Below are 21,118 nucleotides of genomic sequence, written 5' to 3'. Positions count from 1 at the left end.
ACCAACACGAAAGGTAATACATATGCAGCTTCTAATTACTACTAGTTGTGTATCGCGAACAGAATAATTACGACCGTCGGGCGAAATTATAAAATTGACTGTCACCAGCAAAATATCGCGCAAATTAAATGAATATTGAACGAATGAAAATATTTTATTGCAACAAATTATTATTTTTTGTGCTATAATAGCCAATCGAATTTACGAAAATTATATGTATTTAGTGGAGTGTTTAATAAAATAAAATATATATGCTTTTGTTTAATTACAAAATTATAATTATTCGAAGAAAATACATACACAAATATGGACATTTTTTTTACGCAAGATTTCACATAATATTTTGCTTGGATTTTGCTAAGTCCAAACACCATTTGAAAGTTCCAGTCAACTGCTGCTTAAATAAAGTAAACGTAAGTTTGAATTAAACAGCAGCTCTCACTTTATCGGCTATACAATTTTCTTGCAAAAAGCGATAAATTTTATATTAAAAATATGGTAAAATTTATTATCGAAAATTATTTATATATATTACAGGTAGCAAAAATAAATTATGATATTTCAAAAATTCCTATTATTGTTATATAAAATAACATATATACACAAAAATTTTTCTAAATTATTTTATATATATAATTTGATAAAACATATATGTATGTACAAAAATGTATTATCAGTGTTATATGTATATGTAATCGCAGAAAAAAATATTGTGTGTATATACAGACTTTTTTTTTTTGATTAAGATACAATTCATTTTGTGCCAATTCTATACATTTTTTTGGTTTCCACATAGAAATAAATTTATTGGCAAAAGATTCAGTTTTAATTATACTTTGTAAACACAAATTGCTTACTTGAAGAGCTGACATAATCATATAAGATGGTTTATTAGAAATGAAATATTTGAATATCTCTTGTAAATTTAAAGGTACGAAAGATATTAAAAATGTAATTTGTATAATTTAAAGAGGCAAATGTAAAGCGGAAAGAATTTTTATGACACAGAATAAATTCGTTTAAGTGCCAGCTATAAGGTGTAAGAAAAAAGAGAGTGAAAATATTATTCTTCTATTTAAAAAGAAGGGTAGTGATTTTAAAACCTTTTAAATAATAATCATAAAAATATCCTCCATTCACACTTATTTTTCAAATTATACAAATCATATAAATATCCTTGATATCGTTCTCGTTCTTTTAAACTTCAGAGAATTCTTCAGATATTCTGTTTTTAATGGAAAGTTCTATGTGTATTATATTACAGATTGATGTATTTATGCACGAGTAAAAACATTTCTATATAGACGACTGTTAGAATTTCTCACGTAAAAGACATTTTCCGTTTCAACCTCTTGAATACACATATACACTTCGCGAAATACGTAACACACAACCAAATATTTAAACATCGCGATCGAAGATAAACTCACCAGTTTCAATCTACTAACTCCAAAATATACGAAAACGTAGTTAGTTATTCCTGGGATAATTTTATTCTTATAAATTGCACTAGAACGACTTTGAAACGAAAAACGCACAATATTAAGAGAAAGTTATTTGTAATACAAACTTATTTTATAGTAGTGACAAAGATTACTGGCTGTTGTATTAAACATCTCCTCGAATCGATGCAGAACGTGTCAACCGACATGATACACAATGGTACATAGATAAAAAACAAGCGAGAATTTGAAACTGATATTGCTTGCGGAACGAGCATGTGAGACAATGACAATCTTCATACGCGAAAAGCGAGAGAAAAAATTCCGGTTACGATGCCTTAGGGCATGCGGAATGGCATGTCAGCGCCAGTAAATGACACCGCAGATAACATGCATCTACCGTACTTTCTATTGTATATCATGTCTACGCAATCGGTTTAAGAAATCCTCCGCGTTATTACATTCTGCAATCTTTTTTTATTTTTACGCAATATAAATGAGATTATCGACAAAAGAACCGGGGCTTGACGGACATGTCGTAAACGCTCGGAGGGCATGACGCTGTAATTGCAGGAATCAGGGCGTTCTGTATGGAATGAATCGATAGCGGAGCGGTCCACGTCCCTTCCGAGGCTGTTACACCAGATTCCACGTCTAGAACTCTGCAAATAATTAAATACTCTTCGTAATAGCCAATTCTATCATAAGCCAGGAGGCATTGACATAGCAGGCAGACAAACTTTAAAGACTTTGTAATATTAACGCTCTCTGGAGTGTGATTGGAATTTAATTCTCAACGGACGAGGCCATATTTTCTTTCGTCGTTTATCAATACTAGCAACAAAATAATATCTTTACTATATTTTAATTATTATATTTCTAAAAATAATTAACTCAAGAATAATGCCTCTGAGTAACAGTCCAATTTCTAAAATTGGAATTAATAAGAATAAAGTTTGAAAAACAGACGTAGAGAGAGATAAAGAGAAAGAGAGAGAGAGAGAGAGAGAGAGAGAGAGAGAGAGTGAAGTTTCGAAACCGTGAAGCAGCTTGCAAAACTTTTAAACGCGATGCCCGCTTGCCTATATAACCGACTTAACGTCTTTGTTAGTCCGCGAAAACAAGGCGTCATAAACTGATGATACTTGGTAGGCACTTACGTCTTGAGAACGGGCGGTGCATAAAGAATGACGGGATTCACGAGCGGCGGTTTCAAAAGCACAACGTCGACGCCCGAGGAATGTAATTCGCTTTTTAACGCTTCGGCGGCACCTTCCACGGCCCGACGAGATGCGCTGAACGCCACTAATCCGGAGCCCATCCTGCTGCCGTAGCTCGTCTCGGAGTCACCCAAAAGAACGATGCGGCCTTGCGAGAACAGAATATTTTTGATAAGTAGCTTAAAGAGCGAATAGCACGGTTTTCCTATACCAGTGAATAATCAGTCTCGCTCTATGTTTTATTTTATATACGAAACACGCTATTATGCAATATCGCGGCTTTCAAAAGAGCGACTCACTTTCTCGAGAAGTAAAAATTTTAACTCTATGATAATTAAAAAATTTTAATTACAATATTAGCGATATACTTGAAAGAATATTCTTATTAAAAAAATAATTATCTTTTTTGAAGCATAAGATAAAAAACTCCTAGTCTTTCAGTGGCAGACCATGATTTCTTTAATACTATAATAAGTATATTTAACGAACCTCTCTTAATACGCAAAAGAGGAATGAATACTCTGACTGTTCTGAGCGGAGCGACAAGATTATGACGTAACATGGACTCCCACATCGAGCTGGTCTGTTTCTCTATGACACCTGGCAATACCAAGCCGCCCGTGTGTACGACCGCCCAGAGACCTGCAATTAAATAAAGTTCAATATATCGTACTTAAAGCAATCGTGTTCGGATGGCGCGAAAACATAATAGACGAAAGTTTATTTTACTGAACTTAAATTTTGCTCGTATCGATTTTGCGCTAACGATAATTATGTACAGCTAGTAACGAGGAATCGCGAGTAATTACAATTTTTAATAATACTGGGCATTTCCAATCCTAAATATGCCTTATGATAATGAAAATATATTTCCATTAAAGTAACTAACACCACGTTAACTAACATTAAATAAATGTATGTATTTGATGCGCTTTCTTTTCATTTTTTCGCAAGAAACATATTTGCCTGACAGCTTGGCGGAGGAAACGAATAGCAGAGATCTACGAATCTGACGTTTGCGCTTATTTATTCTGCGCGATGAAAGAAATATGTTATACCTTCGTGTTTTTCCATTATACTTTTATTGTATTATACGCGAGTATCGTGTGAGATATATTATGTAACACATGCAAATGCTTGTCAGATAAAAATTTTGTTAAGATCATCATTGAAAGAATTGAAAATTTATTTATTCTTTATTCCGAAATTTGTAATATTATGCAAATATATATAATAAACCAGAGATAAAAAAGGCTGTTTTTCAATAGCTTTATATTTAGAATATTAATAAAATAGTCTAATATTAATTTATATGTTTTATAATATTAAATCTATGTATTTTTCAATCTTTAATTAATTTAATTAAAATTAAAATTAAGTAATTTACTTAATTTTATGTATTATTTTTAATTATGTTTTATTCTTAATATAAATCAATACTAAAATTAAGTAAAGAAAAAAAAAAGTTAAAAACAAAAATAATTAAAAGATAAAAAATTACTAGACAAAATTTTCAAAAAACAAAAATCAATAGATTTTTAAACATAACTTATAACTTATTATACATATATGACCACAAGTTATAAAAATTAAATGAGCAAATTGTTTTTTATTCCCATATTATACTCATCCACAGACTGGCAAGAATATTAAATTGTTCTATAACTAAATATTGTAGACAAAAAAGTAGAAATTAATTTTCAACGATGATTTTAATACCGATATTAGAATGGCTTTAATATATACGATAACCGTCAATACTGTTACATCAAGGAAGTAATTATAAACTAAAGCAAAACTAAAGCAAGAAGAAAGCATAGCTATTAAAAGCGTTGTTTACATAGACGATGCACTTTCTACATAAATTACATGTAAATGAATCATTTACATAATCTATACATGTAGTACAACATTGACTAATATCTCCAGAGAATAGTTAGTCCAGAGAATAATTAAGATTCTTCGTAAAAAGTGACATAAAAAAGATGCTAAAATTTTTGCTTAAATATTCTTTTCATTCTATCTTATGTTAGTTTAAATATTTATAATACTTTCTTAAATCATATATAGTAAAATTTATTCATTATTTATTTACTCATCAATTAATTTTCTTTTCAAGTCAGCAAATATTTATTTATTTTATAATCAATATTACAATATAAAAAGGAATATGTAATTATCTCTCGGCTAACTTTATTTTCAATTTTATTATCTGAAGAAACTGAATTAGGTGAATAAAAAAAATATCTTGCCATCTTCGCCGGCTGGAAGTTTTGCTCTGACAGCATCCAAACAAGCGCGCAAACTGTCCTCTCTCGTCGGATCCAGCTCCAATGGCACGATTTGACCGCGAGCACGTGCAGCTTCTGGTTGCTGTGGATTATTGTCACTCGCATCTCTGGATTCGCTCTCTTTCTGCCGTTCCGATTCGATCGCCTTCAGGATTTTGACCGACGGCGAGTCGCCCGTTGGGTCCAGCAGACCCGCGAAAACCTGTCGCAGAGGAGGAACATGACGTTACATATATTTTGAAAGCCCATCGTCGCCGCAGTCCCGCGTGCCACTCCGTTATACACGCCATATCGACATCGCTCGATAACGTTATGCTTTGGCGCTGATACGTCATGCTAAATGACACATGAGCTTGGCTGTGACCAATGAACTGGATCTTACAATAAAAAATGAAATCTTGAAATTTTTCAGGACTTGTTTGGCATTGCTGTTAGTTTATAAATTTGTAAATTCGATGCTAGCGTTTAATTAAAATCTCAATCACATTGTTAAACGCAATCAATTTTAAAATAAATATATTATATAAATTATGTTTATGCAAAAATATATTAAACAATTTAATAATATATATTAAATTAAGTAATTTTTGAATAATATATTACTGCGTTGTCATTTAAATAATTTTTAAAATTTTTATTTAATAACCTTATTATAATTGTCTGAGAAGCGACATTAAATGTGCTAAATCTGCGAGTGTATGTGTATGTGCTTATTTGATATAACTTCAAGAAACTTTGCCTTTCGAAATATTCTTTTATTTCAAATGGCATTTTTTAAAAGTAGTTTTTTATATCCGCTTAATACTGCTTTGAGTTCTTAATTGTAAAAATAAATTAAATCATTTAACAATCTTCATGTAAATCAGCTGCGGTCGTTTGACGTACGCGGCTCTTGGTGCACAAAAGGTAATAGAGGTAATCCAAAGCTCGAATTTCAGACACGTGGAACAATCGAACCACAATTGAAATCCGCTTGCAGATGACCTACATTAACTTTGCCTTTGTACGACATGAAAGTTCCCGTACACCATTCAGTTCTAATTTAAAGGGCATACTTATTGTTTTGTTAGTAAGAAGCACAGAAAGGACGTGAGTTGACTGATTATAAATCGATGTAATAAAATTTGACAAAATTTCAACATTAAATATTAATATAAATGTCAAAAAAAATCGTAAACAATTAACCAACATAAAGTTAGTCTCATTATTGGATTTAAAAAATGGAAGTAAATTATTAAATTTTCGCGTATACTACATATATACATGCATAGACTATAAAGAATAAAATTATTGTCTCTGTTAGTATTATATCATTTCAAAGAACTAATATTGAAAATGTATATAATTTCAAGAAGATGTGTATTTGATTCAAAAGACTAGAGCTTTCACAAGATCAGTATGAAATACGTTTTGCAAGTTCCTACTCGGGTAGAATCCGACTTTACCGAATATTCATCTTTTAGTGGCAATCTTTGATTGAGAAGCTCTTGAGTGATGATGCGATATACTCTGCGAGAGTGAATATGTGAATACCTGTCGAGAGATTGTCGGCAGAACTGATTTAAGAGCTCACTGATGTTCCGCTCCCTTGACACAAGGAAACTAATTTGGAGTCCGGACAATTTGAAATATGTTGCATGCTCGAAGGAATAATAGGGATTCTGACGTGAGGCCGCGGGATATTGCGTTTCAACGATTGTCATCATGTTGCACGTCACCGTTCAACTTTGGCTGCACAATCGAAAAAAAGAATGGGCACACGAGAGGGGATGTCTGACGCCTATCCATTCTAATGCTAACATACTCGGCAGAACTGCCGGCTATTCGCAAGGCTAGTTTCTCATCTCTTTTATGGAGAAAAAAGTAAGAACAAAAATGAATAATTTGTTTACAAATTGCATTCACGACTGAAAATTCAAGATAAAAATATAATCGAAATAATCGCTTCGATTTAATTTTCATGAGAAATTTGCATATACGTATATAATAACAACTCGTATTCGGTTACGATAATATAATATCTGTCTAAAGTTATCTATCCACTGGTTTCTCACGAGTTGACGTAACAACAAAAACATTCACAAGTACAGTTCCCACGCAATGAAGCCGTTTTATTTTGCGCAGCCTTCGACATTCAACGCGATTTTCCCCTCTCTGCTTTTCTCTCTCTCTCTCTCTCTCTCACTTTCTCATCCAAGTAAATATTTACTAGCAGAATATCGACGGTCGTGGTATAACGCAAAGGAAGGACAAACGTACGACGAAGTTTACGTAGCACCGGTAATTTATGGCAAAGATGCATACTCTTCCTCCACTTCCTCCTGAGATCGTTATTACCTTGTAACCGGCTTCGTAGAGTGCAAGGGCAATCTGCAGTCCTACGCATGTATCACAGCTGGTAACAAGTACGTGACGTTTGTTACGCGACTCGTACTCGTCGGTGGCATTCCTGGACTGTCGCATCAGATAGGCCAATAGAGCCGCGACAATCGAGCATAGAGCCAATATTTGCAGGGCCAGAATGGCCCCGGTTTCAACATCCATTGTGCGACTGGTTGCGGCTGCAGCAGATCTGCGAGATAAAAGAAGCAATCGTTAATCGTCGAGTATATAATGGATCCATTTTTTATTAAATCTCCGTATTTCATCGAAATCCGAAAACATTCAAGTAATAGACAAATATTATCGTTGCTTTCCACGTATCTAATATATTTATATTTTTTTCTTTAATAAATTTATAAAGATATTATTATATATCTTTTCTTCTCTGTCTAAATATATATATATATATTATAAAAATGCTTTCTATATAAGAGAGGGAAAAAGAGAGAGAAAAAGAGAGAGAGGTTTATTAATATGAATTTCTTTTAATAAATTCTTTTAATCTGATCAGAATGTTATGATAGTGTGAGAGTTAATGGATATTCTCCATTAGATTTAAAATTTTTATACAGATTTTTTTTTTATATACAATTTTAATCTAAAATAAAAATACTGTAAATGTATATTTGTAGATTATTCTCAGATCGTTATGTAAGAATGTTCTCGCAGAATTATAATTAGAGATAAGTAGAATATTTATTAAATATATATTTCGTGCTATCTGAAATAGTATTCAATTGCGATAACATCAAATAATGATAATAAAGGCATTAACTTTCACACAAAACGACAATTAATTGAAGAGATATATTCTAGTGTGAAAATCACGAAGCAGTGCTAATGAATAATTTTCAAAGGAAAGTGCTTTATTATCCTTAATGTGGCACTTTTATCATAGCACGCGAACAATAGGAATCATAAATCTCAAGTATGCATATTTCTAACAAGATGAATGAGAGATTTGTTAATTACATGAATGTATATAGCGACGAGATTTTATCATTAGAACGTAAAATATATCTAATAAACAAATGAATGTGCATAAAAATTAAGTTTTAATATACATCCAATAAATATTGACATTTATAAAGCTACTTCAAAGTATAGCTTCTAACTTCTAATATAAAATTAATTCAGAATTTTAATTTTGCATTTTAAAATTAAAATAAATCCCTTTGCTCTGGCGAGATAAATTTGCAAAAAGTTCTAATTTTTTTCATATTTTCATATACATATATCAAAGTTTATATATTAGATTTTTCGGAAAGTTAGTTTGTACAGGAACCTCTTAGAGATGGAACAGTGCTCATGAAAAATTTAGTTTTTATTTTAGCAAGTAAAAGACTTGATAGATGAAAGAATCAAAATGATTCTAAAAAGTGTACTCGAGAAATTGGTTCTCTTGCGAAAAAGTGAACGGCGGGGCGGGGTCGCTTTTGCTCGGAAGAATCACTCGCCTTTCTAAAGTGTATCTAGGCTCGGTCTACTAGGTCGGCTACCGATTTTCCGCAATGCTTGCTCACCACCAGGAAATCGCTCGCCGAAGGGGTTCGCGAGATAGACCAATAGATGCACAGCGGAATTCCGACAATCGATGAAAATCGTGCGCGTTCGTTCCTCCTCGCTCGGCTGATTTAATAGCGGCGGAACCGTGTACCGCTAATGTGCCGAATCGATTAAACGGGCTGGGCCGTCGTATTTCAGGTCGTATGTGGAGGAGGGGACATTTTCTCCCGAGGTACGAAATGTTTCTTCGCGCTTTCTCGCTGATCGCTATCTATAATGGAGAACATCAAGTCTCGTCTTTGTAACACGCACCGTAAATCGAGGGATTAATGTGCGCGCGTAATGCAATGTCCGGAGATCTAAATAGCTCTCTTAATGGAAGTCGATTAACAAGCGAAAGAATTTAATTCCCAGTCCAATGTAGTCCGCAGTAAAACAAAAAGATTTGGAATAGAAATATTAAAAATTGTAGTGATTATAAACAAATAAATTTAAAAAATTAAAAATTTATTACAAGCGATTCTTAGATTAAGCTCGGTGTTCAAATAAGGGCGAATATTTAAGAACAATAGCCTTAATGCGATGTAGCAGCAAAACGAAATTTATCGATCGCACAACTCAAGAAAGCAAAGACAGCTACGAGATAGTTCGTACGAATTTCTCTCAGAGAAAATTATTCTCTCTCTCTCCTTCTATCCATCTTTCTCGGTATGTAAACGTTGGTTTGTATTCGCGGAAGGGTAGATGCATTCCTCGAAGAGCATTGTCCGATGCATATCAGACATAAATGTACGTATATGTTGTAAAAGAGATATATCGAGGCGTGAAAGCAATGTTTACCTCACACATATTGCACGGTAGCGTTCTCAAGAAGCTTTCTCGCATGCGCATCCACATTTCTGATATTTTCAGTATCCCCTCAGGCGAAATGAAAAGAAACTTTATTTACGTTTCATTTGTTTGCATTTCAAAGTTGCTTGATTAAAGATAACACGGAAAAGAAGAATGGATATCTTATCATATTCCTGTACGTTTTTTGTTTGTGCAAAACAACATTTCCGTTAACAAATACTTTTTTATTAATATACGCATTGTTTGTAAAAGAAACGTCTTCCTATCTGCAAGCAAACTCGTTCATTTCAAAATAAGAAATTTCACATACAGATATTTACGCAATTCTTTTTTAGAATGTCATCTACCTACAAAACGATAGAATTGTGCAAAAAAATGATGTATAAAAAGCGTAAAACTTTATATTAAAGAACGTCAGCTTGGCGTCTCTAAGATGTGCATACACAAAAACTAATCCGTTTCTTGCAACATTTTCTTCCGATCGAGTTGACTGAAACACAATTTTCTGTATCTGTCGAAATGTCAAAAAGGTCGCAGTGCTTTGCTGTAAACAATATTTGTTGTAGAATAGAAATGACAATTATATACACATGTATCAATAGCTCCCTGCCGTTTCCCGATAATGGGTCTTGATCGCGAAGCATGATTTTCATCGGTTATAGCGAAGTATTATGTTGACCTAATTGATTAGTGTTTGTCATCGATGCTGAAATTAATACGTTTCATCGCTTTGCGACAAATGTGTTCATTCGTGGTTGTGCGCGAATTTAATATACATATGCATACATAGCACGCTTCTCTCTTCCTACTCGAACGTGTCATCGCAATTAACTTTCTCCGGAATTCAAGTGTCAGCTAGAAACATTGCATCGATGAAGAACATTGCATCTGTTGAGCGATATATGTATCATCTTTCATCGAAAATATTTGCATGAATTTGAGTCATCACTTACTTGATTTACTGTCTTAAGTTTAAAAATTTCTGTGACGCCAATTATTGCATTTATATTTTAAGCTTAATAAAATATGTTTATTGACAAATTAAAAATTTATATATAGATTATATTATTTATATAAAGAGAAACGATAAATATTGACGTTTTTTTATTGCCATTTTTTTAGAAGAAAAATTCAGTTTTTTAAATGTATGCTTACAGAGAGAGACTTAAATATTTATTAATTTGCGTGCGTTAAAGAAGAATATTATACATAATTAATAAGTATAAAACGAGATATCCTTGTATCCATTCGCAAATGAGAAATTCTCGCGTAATTATTTCGTTAATGATTTCTCTCTCTTTCTAGGTTTCGCGTTGAATGTATATATAAGGTGCCTGAATATAGGTATAACATTTGTCCCTCAATTCTCAAGATGGAAATTACATTGATTATTCTAATTGCGAGTCACGGGAGTAATTTAATAACAAAGCGCGCGCCATATCTCCCATAATAGCTCCCAAATTAATTTTATATTAAAGAAAACGTATATTCTAAGTAATATATAAAAAGTACGTTAATTTTTATCTAAAATACGCTTATACATATATTAATTCTTAAATGCTTGAGTAATACAAGCTTAGACAGATATATTTGTCTCATTTAAAGAGAGTTATTAAAATTTTTTTGAAAAAGTAAGTTATTTTTTAAATTCAAAATAACTTTTATAATATAATTAATTTTTCTGCAATATATCACATATTATTCTCGTCATTCACATGGCTCATCATTAATTTGAAAGAAAAATTAATAAATAAAAACGAATAAAATCAAAACAGAAAAATTGACCGTTATATTGTCGACCGTTATATTTGCTTTGAGTTAAATTAAATAATTGGTTTGAAGTAATTAATAATTGTTAGTTTAACAATAGAATACGTAAAAGTAGCTTTTCGTTTATTGTTTTCTAATGAAAAATTGAAGAGTATTAAAAGTTTAATACGATACAAATTATTCCAAGATGGGATTGGTTATATTTGTGATTGAAATTGAAGGGAGAATATTGACTTGCGCCGCATGGATGGAAGCAACTTGCATATTGCAACGCCATGCTAATAAGCGGCTATGTCATCTCAATTAATCGCTAGTGCCGAGTCTGTCGTGAGACGTGCGCCAGTTGGAATGTTGGAAGTTACAACGGGTATGCGCAAAGGGGCAGCTGGGGGGACAAGGCTTTCCCTCCATGGGGACAGTATGCAACTATCCGTTGGTAACGATCCTCCTTTCCTATATCGCTAACACGTGCGTACATATGAGCGATAGCAACCAAGATATGTACGCTCGCCGCACACAGCTGCTGCAACACGCGCGCGTTCACCCGTTACATCTGATAAAAATAAGCAGCCGCGCATTCATCAGCGGGGGATCGCTCAAAGGTAATCGCTGCATTTCTCCGGATATTTGCCGACTTTCTTCCTATATTTACAAATGAATGTGTGTAGTCACGCATCGTTTGGTAGCGAACAAAGCGATGGTTCTTTTTAGCGTGAATTAAGGCTTGATTTCACGAACGCTTTGCGAATCCTTGAGTAGTTTGAGCAGTTAACGCTCATTAATTATATGAGTCTTTAGCATTCCGCAGTTTTCCCTCTTGAAGAGAAAGGTTCAGGAAATTAAATCAATTCAAATTGATTTGAGCGAACATACAACGCAAGTGAAAATTACAAAGAGATCTATTCGGATATTATCTTTAATCGCCTCTAATCACACGTAAAAAAATCTAGCGAATTCGCGAAAGTTTAATTAGAACGGAGAGAACTTGACAAAATATCAAAGTACGATGAAGTCTGTATTTAATCTTTCAAACTGAGAGCGTTGCTCTTGATGCTGTTACTCGGATGTTTATATCCGAGCTTCAATCTCTCGAGAGATTCATTACTTAGCGTATGTAACTACCTACCGGGAAACCAAAGCAATGTTATGTATAAGTATACTGTATTGTTGCATCAGTGATTATCGTTCGGTAATTAACGCTACTTGATAGCTAATTACTCTCGATTGCATCGTCAATCATCGACTCGCTTGGCCATGCATTCTGCGCGTTTAACGATCGGTTTGCGGGGAGAGAGGAAATTATATCGCGATTTTGCCGAGGGTAACGAAGCATTTTAGGAAGAGCCGTATGCTCTCTGTGACTAATGCATGCCAAATGATCATCCTCGCTCTGGCGTGTGCATCCTGCTACGAAATTAACGGGCTTTTTCCTTCGATTTCGCGTGCGGAAAAGTACCTGGCAGGGAAACGCGTCAAATATAACTAACTAAGCCCGTGACTGTTTGCTCTATGTGTACGTTTAGATTCAAAATTGTATTTTGAAAGACAGCAACATACACACACACGAAAAAAATAACTGAACTTTTTTTTTTTCATTGTACTGTCTATTTTTCGATTCTCTCTCAATAAAAATTTCGAAGTCTCTCTATATATGTATACATATATATATATGTAGGTTTTAGGTAAAGCAAAATGTGAGAGAATTTGACAAATTGAGTTTCAGAAGAGAAACTAATTATCAAAATCATATTTTTTAATCAATTTTGATTTATAAAAGTTTAATTTAAAATTTATATAGAATAATAAAATATATTTATTTATTAAAAATGACAAAGAGTAAAAATTGCCGATTGTTTTTGATTGACATTTTCATAAAAAAACATCTTTATTTTTGTGGTTTACACAAAAATTATCTAATGAGTTTGGGAGGTTCTCTGTATAAATTAAACATGTACGTATATATAAAAAATCTTCATACTTTTTATTATTATTATTATTATATAATACAGATATACGTATGTATATCACATAATACATCACTGAACTATACCGTTAATGTGCGCTGACCTCAAGCACATAAGAAATGAGTCGTTTAAAGTTTAACGGGTCATAAGTGACTGACCGTGGTACGTTTGTAAACACAAGCTACATAGTATTCGACAGAGATTTTTTATCATTTTTATTGTAGCTTCTTTGTCATTTCTGAGATTCGTGAAGACATGCATGAAAATATGCAAGAAGACAATTCGCGCATATTGCGAATTGGCACGGTTTTTCGTGACGAGGACGCAGGTTAACGGCTTTGCAGCCGCTTGACCGCTCCTCTCCTTTCTACATAATCGTAAGAATTATTGCTCCGACAGGAGGACTTCTGTTTACGGATGCGCGGGCGTACAACGTGTAATCCGTGGTTACGTGTGTACATCAGAATTCCCGGACAACACGAAGCAACGGTACTTGCAGTTGACCGCGAGCGGCCGACCGTGTATAAGAGGTAAATAGTGTTGGCCCGTGTACGTCATTCAATATTTGCATGACAATTTGGAAACGTCAACATTCATCTTACACCTACATATTTCTGATAGAAAACGAGTTGCGATTGTAATGATATTCGTCTCATCTCATCGCATCTTCTATCTCGAAATTATTTTTGGCAGAAGTACAATTTAAATTTCGTTATAAATTCATCAAACTCGCCGGTGACAGAATACTTTTGTGTGTTTTTATAATAATATATATATATATATATATATATATATATATATATATCTTTTGATATTATTTGTTTTTTAAATTGCTTTTCAACAGCAATTTATTATGGCGTATCTACTGGGTTGAGAAATTCATTTTTATTTGATTATATCCACAGACATATTAATGAACATGTTAATTCTGTTATGTGTTTGAAAAACATCAGCATGCTCGATTTTACCGAAACTTTTTATTTGCATTTGATGCGTTACTAATGCGATTCGAGAATTAGAATTATATGATTTTACAAGCAAAAGAAGAACGGCTTATGTGTTTACAACCAATTAAAACCGGTACAACAGTGTATGTAATCAGTGTATGTAATCAGTGCAATTATATTATATGCAACTATACACACAGTTTTTCTTCTCTTTTTCTTTTAATTTATAAAATATGAAACAAAGAATGCAAATATGTGAATATTATCCAAATTATTATCTGGGATATATTTATAATTGTTAATAACTATTGCCCTTATTAAAAATTCTGATATAATATCTTTTGCAATGTGCATGAGATATTTCTTATATTCATTATATTTATAATTAGTAATGTTATTAGTAATGTTTATAATTAGTAACGTTAATAGATAACACGGAAATGTAATTATGTTTAAAGACTCTCTACGTGAAACCTGAGCGATTTATTTGTGAAAGTATTGTATTTTATTACATTCATATTATATTCTACCATCTTCATGACTTCCTGTACTGCAAATAGCAATTCGCATAATACCACCATCAATTTTGTATATCTCATTCTGTACATTCTAAGAAATTATAGCATGCTAACACTCTAGTATGTAATGTGGAAGTCGGTTGCTGACATATACATATCCGATCGTCGCAATTACGATGATGTAATGAGGGCCTGTACTATTCCGAAAGATTTGTAAATGATATCCCAAGTAAGGAGAATTAATATTACTAACGATACTAAATCATTAAATATTTCACCTAAAAATCTAACATTTTTTAAATTTTAATTTTAGATTATAACATTGTTTATATTAAAGTATGACGTATCAGATCTCGAGAATGTTTTGAGAATTTTTTCTAGAACTCAGGTTATACAAAAAGTTCATAAATAAATAGAAAGGGAAAATTGTGCGAACGACTTTTAGCCTCTGTTGGAAAAAAAAGATTTTCAGCGGTAGTAATTTGAGCGATTCAAGTGGGCAGAGAACTGGATTCCGCGAGCATACATGAAGTTCTAATTACATGCAATGTAATCCGACTACGACTCGCATAAATGAGCATCGAACAGTTTTATCGGCATTGCACGATGACAGATCTAGTTTCATATTTTCCCCTTTGCCGCCCCTCTTTTTCCTTTCCTCATTTATTCTCTCTCTCTCTCTCTCTCTCTCTCTTTCTTTCTCTATGTGTATGTGCATGTACCTCGAGGCCGAATATAAAGCGATATGGTGCGACGTGAAACGCTTAGAAAGTTTTAGCTAAGCACTTTTCCTGCCGTAAACTGAAAGGCTGAGAGCGTAATGCTCGTCCAGGAATGCAAAATGTTTACAAGACTCGCTTCATCATTGTAACCAGTCGTCGATTACGATTCATCGGACTCGGTATTCTAAAGATTTATTTTCGCAAATATGGATGAGGAAGTACATTCATTCGGATGTAAATACACTAACAAATTTATGGACCGCAATCGAGACCTTTCGAGTTAGACAAAACAAAACCGAATTGTTAAAAATTATATTTGTTTGGAATGGATAAAGCTGATTAGGCTCTTTGTAAAGAAAGAAAGAAATTTTTCCAATCAAATCTTTTTATAATTTAAAATGAAGTTAAAATACACTTTGTGAAAAAACAAAAAATTGTGAATTGAATCTCTTTGACATTTTTTCCTCCTTGTCTTTGTGGGAACGCTCCTCGATGAAAATTTAAATAAAAAGCGATGTCGTCGGTGAAAATTTAAATGAGCGACGTTGTACCCTTGGAATTAGTTTGCCTAGCGTAAAGGTTCAATTACGGAAATGATGCTAAATGTAGAACGTTATGCAGACTAATGTGGTGTAATAAATCACTTAATTGAAATCACAATACCACTGTGGTTAATTTATGGTTCGAGAGAACTAAGTGCGTTTCCTCTAATAGCCGACTTTCTTAAGTTACATTGCTTTATCGACGAAATTTGTTTGACACTGGCAATTATTTCTGTCGGCCCGATTTCGAAGTTTGTCGTAGGTGTAAGGTAACTATCAATTTCACTCCGATAATTTCCGTACAAAGTGAAGCTTTATATCAACATTAACGTTTCATTTACAATTTTATTTCCTTTCTTCGCTCTTAAATGCGCGAGTTAATCGTGCATAATCGTGATATCCATGCATCGACGCGCAGCACCTGTAGCAAATATAAAACTGCCCACATCACGTCGCCGTAATTAGGGCGTAGCGAAAGTGACATCTCAAAAAAAAAAAAATTAAAACGCGCTACTTTTCACTTACATATCATTTTTTATCGTAATCTTTGTAGTAAAAAGATTTTGTCCTAAAAATACAGTTTTATAAAAAATCATATTGTTAGCTTAATTAAAATAATCACTCCAAGAGAAATTGTTCTTGATTTTTATGATCTTACATTATCATTCAATTTTGAACGAAAATTTATAAATTAAATGTGAAGTGACAGATAAATATAATATTTAGCAATCGATATATTCTATGCTTATATGCAGTATAAAATACATTTTTATCAAAGGTTTCCCTAAAATATAATCTAATTGTTTCAGTAGTGAATTAAAATGATTATAATGAAAAGGAAAGTCTTTGATTTATGTATCAAGTACCTATAAGTATCGTCACTCACTTTCACGATTTCTCGCGACAAATAGAAAAACCGATCTCTCATCGTAGATTTAGAAACTCGTTGTTGTCGACCACTCATTCGTCATTTTACTTGTTGAGTGTTATAGAGAGACTATAGGCCGTCAGAAACAACAACAAAGACGTCAAGAGGACGATGATGATGACAGTGCGTCGCATGTTCGCGAACAGTGAAGATGATCAGGGAGAGCGGTTTAATTGCAACTATGATAAAACTTGACGATAAAACTCTTAATTGCAACGCGAAGTGAAAATTAAATTACCGATTAAGTAGAGCACGGAGCGAGTCGAATGCGTTCGCAAAAAAATTGCAATCCTGGCGCGTTGCATCTTGGACCTTTCAATTTAATTAAGCTGTAATTATTAGGCCGCGTGCGGGACGTCCAGCGTCAATTTTCGAATTCATTATGTCTAGCGATAAGCCGCGGTTTCTCTTCGCATCGGTCGACCTTACATTCTTACGAACGGCATGACGCAGAAGCATTGTTCGCGACACGGATAATCGATCGAAGATCCCGGAAACGATCTCGTTCGCGATGACACGGTCCGCCAGTAGCGATAATCGAAGGCTCCAAAGCGGAAACGACGAGGCCTCGCCCTGGTCGAGGAATCGAGACAAAGGAATGGCTCGTGCAAATGGATGTAGCACTGACATTATGTTCGTGAGTTTCCTTAGTTCTTGGAAACCGCGCAAGATACATTTCGCAAACGATACCGTGTATTCAACGATGGATTTCTAAATGTAGCGAGATGAAGTTTCATCAAACTCGAGACTATTCAGAACCAATTTCGAAGATAAACCTAAAATGACGGATGTCGATTAACGCGATGATCTTAATATGAATTTTAAAACAAACTTCTACTGGATTTGACTGGATTTTAATTTCTTCTGAATAATTAACTTGAAATTTATTTAAATGTTTAACAATAAATACTATATCTAACAATAGAGATTTCTTAATGTAGCGACGAAGCAGTACCGTTGATTTCAGAACTTTATGTTTAAATGTTAAAAACCAATTTGAAAGATAAATTTTGAATGACATAACGATCAGCGTGATAACTTTAAGATAAACTTCGGCTAAAATAAATCTCCATTTTTTTATTGAATTTTAATACTATTCTTTCTGGATGGTCGATCAAATATGTCAATCATCTAAATTACTTTTGAAATGTCAACAGAAGAAAAATCTTTCTACATAATTGGTATATAAGCGACAAAATTAGAATATTCGTAATTTGTTTAATAATTATTTTCTTTGATGACGAGGATCTCTCTTGGCATCATATCCGAAATTACCTAGATTCTAAACTTAGCACGAATAAGGTTTAAATATAATCTGAATGCATTAAAATAATAAATAAATTGCTTTTAGAAATTTACTGACATTTTTATTATTAAATCAATAAAAATAGAGAAACAATATTATAATATGATAATATAATATATAAAATATTAAATTATCAGTGATATATTAATATTTTTTTAGATTATATTATTGATAATAATAATAATATTATTGATGTATATCCATAATGTTATATATCATAGTAAGAACATTAACATTAGTTAAAATTCATCAAATAATAAGACAAGTCATAGTACATTAAATTTGTTTCAGACGATCTATAAATCGCGATAAAAATTATTGCAAAATTTGCTACAAAATTCTATTTATAATGTTACGCGTGTTGTTTAATATAAAAAATATTTGAAGAAGTAAAGTACACATGTAGACATTAGAATATACATGTGAAATTATAGATAGAATCAATAAATGTATATTTTTTCAATAGCATGTTATATGAGCATCGTGTAAACACGAAAGCTTTCTATGCAATGTAATACGACATGCGTTTATCAATGCGTATTTTCAATAACACAATATAACATTTATATTAAACATTCAATACAAAGAACAAGTTCGAACCATAAATTTTAGTTAAAGTACCGATGTCTCGAATATTTCAACCGACGGTTGAAATATTGAACGGCCGAACCGTTCTATTCAACGTTAAGGATGGATGTCTGGCAGAAGTGACCGTCGATTTCGCAGGTAGACGGATAGGTAGAATTGTACGCATAACTCACCAGAATTTTATGGATGGTCCGTTGGGGTTTCCGGGTGGGTTGCCAATACCTCGGCGACGACGGTCGCATCCGCTTTTGGGGCGAAATTCCGTATTACTGAAAGCGGCGCGTAGCTGCGAAACGTCGACTTTACGACCAGTCGAAAGTACCGGCGAGCGGGCAAGCCGCGCCGCGGTTTCTACAACACGACTGGCTTTCGAGAATTCCCGCTTGGAATGCTCACGGAGAAGGAACGGTATACGCGATACTCTCGGGCCGTGCCTACCTCGATGGAATGGAAAAGGCATGGAGGCATCTTCTCGTACCTCCGCCGCCGCGCCTACAGTCACGTGCGCCTCTCACATGCATCGCATCGTAATAATTGAGATGCATCGATTGCAATAGAGATACAGATAATATTAGGAATTGAACGATCATTATGTAGAATTTCTTAAAATGCGCAGCCTTAAAAAAAAATTGATAAAAAATATTAGAAATAATTTTAAAATTTGTATAATTTTATTTGTATTTTTTTAATTATCAGTTCTGATTAAATTCACAAAAATGTGGGTTAATATTTTTTTTTGTTTTTAATTATATCTTAAAATTTAATAATCGAATAATTATGTGAATATATGTTTCTATAGAGCTTATACCCGTCTCCCTCTCCTTTCAATTTATCTAACTTAATTAAAAAATAATAGTTAATATTTATTTTAATTCTATCCAAAAATATTTTATTCTTTCTCCCTCTTTAAACAAATCAATAGAATGGTACGTTATTATTTGAAAATGCTGTTTAGAAATATAAGCCATTAATAAAAAAGAAATAAAATTCAATAATTTATTATAGATAAGAAATTTGATATTTATTAAATTTTAAATTAAAAACACGGTTTAATTTTATATAAACTTTCTTGTTTGTATTTAGTTTTGTCAAACTATTAAGCAAGAAGATATTATTAGGTAGACAAACTTTTTAATGAATGTGAATTAATTATATATATATAGAATATCAAAAAATATTTATTCTTTATTTTATGTGTAATATTATTTAATAAATATTAAAAATGTGCAATACGCACAAACAAAATAACAAAATTATCCAATTGCCGTGTATGGCATTCGTGATTTCTTAACTGCGTATTGGGAAGTTATGTAAAGTAAGCGGTAGTACTTGAAAGAGTGAAGTCACACATGTGGAATATTCTCTTCGATATGCTGTATTTTTAGACGACTCTGTTGATCGTTAATCATCACGTACTACTTATTTACGTATTTTGACAGTATAACGGTAAAAGAATTTATATCCGTCATATTGCTCAACAGATATTTTAACATTGCATTTAGAGGTAAAATTTGCAAATAATTAATATATATATATATATATATATATATATATATATATATTTTTTTATAGAAAAAGCAATTTTTTATTATATTCATAAGTACAAAAAATGTTTGCATAAATTATTTATATCGATTGATATGTAAAAATCGATAAAATTTATTACGTCAGAGATACAATCTTTGTCACCATAGAATAACATAGGATGTAATCTATCTATAGCGTTTCTGACTATGAGAAATAATTATCATTTCGTAGATTGTGTAAACTAGTTTCATAAATCGTGGGAAGCATTCACGCAATTGCTTCATAAACAATTGCAGAGATTCTTCTCGTAAAGAATAAGTATAGTCATTAAATATATGTTGACGTGCAATCCATGACATAATACGCGTAATTCGCGAATGTTGGATCATCTTGGATATTATTGCATGTTATATAGATATATCGCATTTATATTAATATGTTAATAATAGATATTTATGTAATTCTATACATAGTGTTTTATAGAAAAACAGATATTAATCCATAACAGATATTAATTAATTTAAAACGTGAAGTTTTAAATTATAAAATATGAATGGATTAAACAGTTTCTACATCATTAAAGACTCCCTGACTAATCATATTTATCGTTAGT

General features: G+C 32.5%; 1 protein-coding gene across 1 annotated transcript; it reads right to left on the bottom strand.

Moving 5' to 3' along the window:
* Nucleotides 1–135: 135 nt before the first annotated feature.
* On the bottom strand, nt 136–19,401 carry LOC126853281 (D-beta-hydroxybutyrate dehydrogenase, mitochondrial). Its single transcript, XM_050598883.1, has 6 exons — nt 19,152–19,401; nt 7,291–7,525; nt 4,915–5,155; nt 3,152–3,304; nt 2,603–2,810; nt 136–2,104 (listed from the first exon to the last, which is right to left on the bottom strand). The coding sequence occupies exons 2-6, from the start codon at nt 7,495–7,497 to the stop codon at nt 1,945–1,947; spliced, it is 969 nt and encodes a 322-aa protein (XP_050454840.1). The 5' UTR covers nt 7,498–7,525; nt 19,152–19,401; the 3' UTR covers nt 136–1,944.
* Nucleotides 19,402–21,118: the final 1,717 nt, after the last annotated feature.

Source organism: Cataglyphis hispanica, chromosome 12 (genome assembly GCF_021464435.1).
Source record: "Cataglyphis hispanica isolate Lineage 1 chromosome 12, ULB_Chis1_1.0, whole genome shotgun sequence".
NCBI lineage: Eukaryota > Metazoa > Arthropoda > Insecta > Hymenoptera > Formicidae > Cataglyphis > Cataglyphis hispanica.
This window is presented reverse-complemented; position numbering and strand designations above follow the sequence as displayed.